Below are 6807 nucleotides of genomic sequence, written 5' to 3'. Positions count from 1 at the left end.
AGTCATTTCAGAAGGAGTTAAACCGCGAGTATCCATATTTGATGGGTTAAGCTTAGAAGGAATGAGCTTAAGCAAAGACTCGTTAGAAATAACCTTTCGAATTTTCTTCAAGCAAGACTGGTAAGTTTTGTGGTCGCTCTTAACCCAAGTATGCGCGACAGTAGTAGTGACTACCTGTCAGTAAATTGGTGGTCACCTTTTTCGAATTGGTGAAAAAACGAAGATACATCGCGGTCGAATAAAAGTTAAGGCATGTAGGTGGGTTGTTAACACAATAGTTCCAGTCTATAATGACTTTACCGGCTTCAATCAGCTCATCGATAAGTTGGTTCCACCCCTTAGATAGGTGGTCGGGCAATTGTTGATCCCATTCTTCGACTTATCCACAAGTTTTACGAAACAAAGTTTTCATTTTTACGACAAGATGGTTGATCAAACCCAGAGGATCGAAGCGGAGATGCCAAGACATGTAGTTGTCACTAGTCGTTCCTTCAAGCAGCCATCTATAGCAAAAGCTCTCTTCTTCCATTGTCACACTTCTCAACTCGTCGAAAAAAAGCCACTACCACTGTTTCTTTGCATAGTAAATACCTAGAATCGATAGGTGTCAAATAAAAAGGAGCCAAATTTCTTTTTTTGATAACTTTGCAGTCAACATAAGCCTCACTAACATGCTGAGCGATACACAAATCACCGTTAATATAAGAAAACTGTCTTTGGAATGCGGCTTAAGTTTTGATTTTAGTTTTTTTGTCATTATCAATGTTGGGACAAACCGAGTTTCTTTCAGACATACGTTTTACGATTCGTGCGACTGGATTCGTACCATTTCTGACGTTCTTTTTCAGTCCTTGCATGAAGTTCTCATATTTGAATGCACTAACATTATTTAACGATCCGTAGTGAGTAGCGTCGTCTGCAATGTGTGGCAGAGAATGAATGTTATAAACATTAAAGGTTGAGCGATAGAATGTTTTAGATGTTTTAACAAAAGATTGCAAATACTTTCTTGCATCATTAACATTATCATCAGTGGGTTGACTTTTCAATAATAAGGACATTGCAACGTGTGTTGCGGCTGAGGCACAGTGTCTGTTTATGGTTCTCCTCAGGATGTTTGGGGTTTTCCCCATTTTTAGGTTTTTCAGTTTTTTCTGTGTTTTTCTGTTTGGTCAGTGTTTTCACTTGTTTCCAGTCTCTTTTTGTTTGCAGTATCTTTTGTGTGTCTTTTCAGTATCTAAGCCATTGTTTATTAAGTCTAATACATTTAGTAACATTTGTTTATATATTTTGACTTTTTTCTGTAAATTATCAATGTTAAATGTTGGTCTGTAAATTACACGTTTTTGTTGTGATGTGTGTTGTCAAAATGGTAGCATTTTTAATTGTTATGTTTTGGAGGTGTGTCAATGTTGTTATAGTGATTTAATGTTATGTTATTGTATTATTGTATTGTTATATGTTAACTCATGCATTCTAATTGTCTATCATCTTGTAAACGTACTGTTATGTATAAAGGTATTGTGAATTCACTTGTCACTTGTGTATATGTTTGTGTAGTGGTGTGCTCGTTGAACTAGATGGCTTCCTAGCCTTTTTCACTGTGTCCTTTGTAAGTGTCTTGTTCTCTTGTATTCATCTCTTGTTGTATGCTTGTCTACATTGTATTATTGTACCTTTGTACAGAGGCTTTTGCATGTTTTGTTAATACAGACCTTAGGACTTGTGAATTTTGTCAAGGATAAAGTTGTAACTTAGTTTTTGTGCTATTTTGTTTTAGCCGTACAATGTTTACTTATTGACAAGTACAAATTCCTAATGTCAGTTCCTGTGTGGCATTAACAGTAAGGACACATACCGTTTTTTTTTGGGGGGAAGGCCATGTCAACAACTCAACCAACTAGAAAGTCAGAAAGGGTTAGTGTACCCACTGAGAAGAAAAGGCTACTTGATTTAGAAAAATTGTACAAAGCTAAGGAAAGCAGAGCCAAAGAATCAAGAAGTTGATTTCAGAGATAGACACTATGCTCCAAACAGATGCTGACTTGAAAGCAATTAACGATAACGATGCAGAACTTCAAAAGTTGTTTTCAGAATTTTCACAACTTAACATCAGCAGCAAAGCCCTTATGACAGATGATGAGGAAGTAGAAGTAGCTGATAGGCAAGCTGAAAAACTGAATGAGAATCTTCATGCACATCAACAGAGATATCACGAACATCTCCATGCAGCTTCGTCAATCAAGAGCAAGTCAAAGAAAAGTTCACAGTCAGGATCAAGGTCAAGTAGATCATCTAAGTTCCTCGACAAGAAAGCCAAGCTAGCTGAGCTGCAAGTGCAACAAAAGTATCTAGCAGAGAAGCAAGAGCAAGAAAGACAATTAACCATCAAACAAGAGCAGTACAAGCAAAAGCAAAAGGAGCTTGAAGAGGAGGAGATTTCAATCAAGAAAATGTACGAGCAGGCGGAGAATGTAAAGTTGAAATTTGAAGTTGAAAAGACTAAAGCTGCACTGAAGGTATTGGAAGATGAGGATCAGCCATGTCTTGATGATGATCTAGCAGAGATTGAAAAAGTTCAAAAGTACAACTATGTTTCCAAGTACCTGGGAGATCATGAAAATGCAAAGGCTGAGCCAGACAAAAGTGGGCCAGATAGTAGGTCAGATAGGTGAAATTTTCGTCTCCGGAATGGGAGTAATCCTAAGGTGTTTTTTTGGTATCCTTAGACACCCTAGTTATGGAAAAGGTTGGTCGACCAGATCAAATCGGTAGCTTAATATAATTTTTAGGCCCAATTGTGTGGCTTGGTGGTGTGAAATTACAGCAAAAAAAATCGCTATTTTGGGGGTCTGGCTAGCTTGATTCTGCTATAACTTTTGATCTAATTGTGTTTTGTGCTTGAAATTTGGAGGAGTTTTTCATCATTATATGTTAAATTCAATGGCAAAAATTTTGTTTCAACAATTTGAGGTGGGGACCTACAACTGGCCCTTGAGGCCAGCAAAGACCTAAAAATGAAATTTCGTACATAAGCTATATTTTTGAGCGTATATCATTCCTAATTAGTTAAAGGTAAGAAAAGATAGAACTCAAAATTCTCAAAAAATCACTTTTTTAGCATTTTCTATACAAAAAATGTCATCTTTTCATTGAATGATCAAAATCACTTGAAGTGTTAAGGTGGTAGTTAACTGAGAAATGGAAAAAGTCATTTACTATTTTTGTAATAACTTATTCTGAAATATTTAAGATATGTCAATGAAACTTTCCACAATGGTAGTAAAACTATTAACAATGCAAAATATAAAGAAATTCTAAAAATAGCACAGACGGGGGTGATACCGACTAGGGGGTTACGTACTATAATTTTCTCAATACAGGTTTTTAAAGACTTCGAAAACGTTTTGGCAAAAGATTTTTGGTATGGTAGTTGGTATTCATCAAAGGCAGAGGATGAGTGAAAAAAAAATTTAAATTCTTTTCCAGGGGGTCTGGAACCTAAAAAACGTAATTTTTTGAATTTTTTCTTCACTCATCCTCTGCCAAATGGTACCAGAAACAACCCCTGAAAATTTCATGGAGCTAGCACTTGTCAATCCCGAGAAAAACCTGCATAGGCGTTAGCAAACCCCCGGAAACGCGTTTTGAGAAAACGAAGGAAACGACAAAAATGGGTATTATTTTAAGCTCGAAAGCTCTTTTTTTTTTAATTTCTTCATTGAATAGTCATCAAACCATACAGGTTTCATAAATCAAAGAAAATAATTTCATAAAAATTGATACATTATCCAAAAATCAACAAAAACATGTTGCGCTTAAGTCACGTAAACATAATAATTAATAGCAAAGTTTGCGGTGATCTTGCGAAAACATCAAATTTGGGTGGAAACTGCCAGAAAAGTGTGACCAAATGTTCATTAATAGTCCAGGGTGACTCTCTGTAGGCATAAAAACTTTTCTGATGCATATTTTTATCCATATAGACTTGAATTGACAATGAGCGGACTTGACCAAAGACGGTTTGAGTGGAAAGTATCAGATGACAATGCGTGTCTCGAGAAGTTACTTCCAGTTCATTACAAAGCACATTTCCATCCATTGATGACCCGCGGCACTATCGTAAAGCTAGAAGCGCTTCGCGTACTCTTCGCTTGAGACAGAAAATTGTTTGTTTTATTGTCAATGTTGACAGTGCGGTTATTAATTTTGTTAGATCTGACAAAATTGATGTTTGTAAGTGCATTTTATAGTCTTGATTCCCATTGAAGAATCATAATCTGGTTTTCATGTTATCGCAGAAATCCTACAACATAACCAATGTACAACAACTTTCTAGCTTCCTTAGAGTCAATTCTTCATTAAAATGAAACATTTCCATCAAAGAGATTAAGTTTTGATCTAAAACTTGCCAAATATTCTGTAGAATCATGCTTACAGCTCTGTTTTTCGGTTTGTTTTGATATGTTGCGCAACTAAGGCTACCATATTTAATTTTAAGGATGACGTAATACCACGGGAAAAAACATTTTGAAGCTCGAAAAGGGCATAAAAAGAGCTTTCTTTTGGCGTAGCACATTACTATGTTCCGGCCAAGATTGAAGAAATAAGTCCTTAGTAACGGCATTTTTAACGTTGCTAGGGCGATTTTTCAAGCACCCAGCAGGATAGAAATGCTCACTGCGACCTGAATGATAAAGATATCGCTCTGAAATTTTCAGGTGATGTTTGGAAAGACCTAAGGATCTCGAAACTTCTGAAAACCAAAATTCGATGATTTTCCATTTCTCAGTTAACTACCACCTTAAAGAATGTTTTCTTTACTGAACCCAAACTAGAAAAAAGGGGTAGGGTCCCAAGACTGGCTCTCAAACGCCGTCTGAGGCCGAAAATACTATTTTTATTCATGGTCCGATTTTCAAGTTTTCAGAGATATTTTGAATAGTCTCAAAGTATAGTTTATATATAGACAAGTAGATAAAATAACTATAGAAAATCACTTAAATAATAAAAAAGTTCATTAAATGAAGACTTCATCATAATCTTCATCTTCATTTGATTCTTCTTCACTTCCAAAATCATTTTCCTCATCGCTAACTTCCTCATCAAAACCATCCCCCTCATCAAAATCGTCGTTGTTTAACTCAAAAACCACGAAGTTATCACAATTTTGCTTCGTACAAGCATCCGTTCATTATAAAGAATTGTCACACAAGGACATGAACCAGCCACACATTTTTTTGTACAAATACAAAACATCATTTCAAGCACCTCGTCAGGTGCAGGGTTGACATGGTTCCACGAAATAACGAAATCTCCTTCACTTTCATTCCAACCCAATCCAATAGGAGATGGAATTTCTGGATGACTCTCCAATGATTGCCTCCATATGTAAACCTGGTGTGAGGCTCTTATACTGTGTTGTCTGAGACTGTCAGCACACGGAGGTATTGACTTCGGGTCCAGATGACCATGTTTGGCTTCATACATCTTGTAACGCATAATGTTCGTCTCGTCCTCTTTATAACCATATAGGTCACACACGAATTTCTGGATTTGCTCGAACTGCTCCTCCGTCAATTCGGATGACACTCCAAAGTTGGCGAAAAGGTTGATGTAGTCTTGGTCTTTCATCATTATTTTCACTGGCTGGACTTTTCCTTTCCCAGCAAATGAGCTGATTGTGTCATAGCCATGTAATCCAAGGAGTGTTTTCGATGCGTTGACGGTCTTTTTGACTCCATACTTGGTTTCCAGTGACTCTACGATTCCATCCAGACTGATGTATCACTTCAAGAAAGAACCAGTTGAGCAAGTCAACCACAGTACAGCATCAGCAATTCTGACCCTGATGAGAAGAACAAAAGCACCCTCCATCGAGTTATAGGTGTTTTCAGGAAGTTCAACTGACTACCCATACTTCATTGCTACCTTCACACAAGTTGTAGAGGATAACATTTTGAATAACAGAGAACGTTTGACATTGTTAGTCAAGTACACCAAAGGAGACGTAAAGGAGCTTGTGAAGTCTTGTATCTACTTGGCAGACAACGTTTGCTATTCGAAAGCAAAAGAACTACTTGAGAGGAAGTTTGGAAGTCCTTTCAAAATAGCAGCTGATTATAGAAAGCAACTAGCAGAATGGCCAAGAGTGAAGCCAAGTGATGCTACTTCGTTGAATAGATTTGAGACATTCTTGCTTAAATACCAATCATCCATGCCATGGTATCGGTCGAGCTAGTGAGAACAGCCCAGAATTGTTACAACTTCTTCAAAGCAAACTGCCAACGTACCTACAAGACCAATGGAATCGTACTGCATACAAAGTCAGGTCCAAGCATGAAAGGCAACCTGGCTTAGAAGATTTTGTCGATCTGACAAGCAACGAGACCGTACTCCTTGACGATCCGTTGTATTCTCCTTCTTTACACCCCTGTCTCAGTGACCCGGTGGCTTTTAAAATTTCACCGGGGATAAAAAATTTTCTTTGGAAATCCAGTGGGGATTTTTCAAAGACAGAAAATACCAGTGGGGACACAGAATTTGAATAAAAATTTCAGTGGGGATTTCGAAATTTTCTTTTATTTCCAAGTTTGTTGAAACAGTACAGTAAGTGTGATAAGCAAGCAACTTTATTTCAATCTTTATTTTAATTTATGGATATGCATAATGCATAATAACATTTTTCTTTCCTCCCACCCAGTCTTGATTGGGTCAATGAGGGTCATTAAGTTGAATTACTTATATATCATTTCCTCCCTAAGTTCATTTGGCCAAATGGCTACTGTCCTAGGACAGTTCCCATAT

General features: G+C 37.0%; 1 protein-coding gene across 1 annotated transcript; it reads left to right on the top strand.

Moving 5' to 3' along the window:
* The first annotated feature begins 2024 nt into the window (after positions 1-2024).
* Positions 2025-2675, top strand: LOC136811080 (E3 ubiquitin-protein ligase BRE1A-like). The gene has a single exon (XM_067067680.1). It carries the CDS (start codon positions 2025-2027, stop codon positions 2673-2675), a length of 651 nt encoding a protein of 216 aa, XP_066923781.1.
* The last annotated feature ends 4132 nt before the right edge of the window (positions 2676-6807 follow it).

The sequence above is a fragment of the Clytia hemisphaerica genome, unplaced genomic scaffold (genome assembly GCF_902728285.1).
Source record: "Clytia hemisphaerica strain Z4C2 unplaced genomic scaffold, Clytia hemisphaerica genome assembly, whole genome shotgun sequence".
NCBI classification, from domain to species: Eukaryota; Metazoa; Cnidaria; class Hydrozoa; order Leptothecata; family Clytiidae; genus Clytia; species Clytia hemisphaerica.
This window is presented reverse-complemented; position numbering and strand designations above follow the sequence as displayed.

Excerpts from the sequence above, each read along its gene's own strand:
- LOC136811080 (XM_067067680.1), top strand. The coding sequence starts at position 2,025 with ATGCTCCAAACAGATGCTGACTTGAAAGCAATTAACGATAACGATGCA.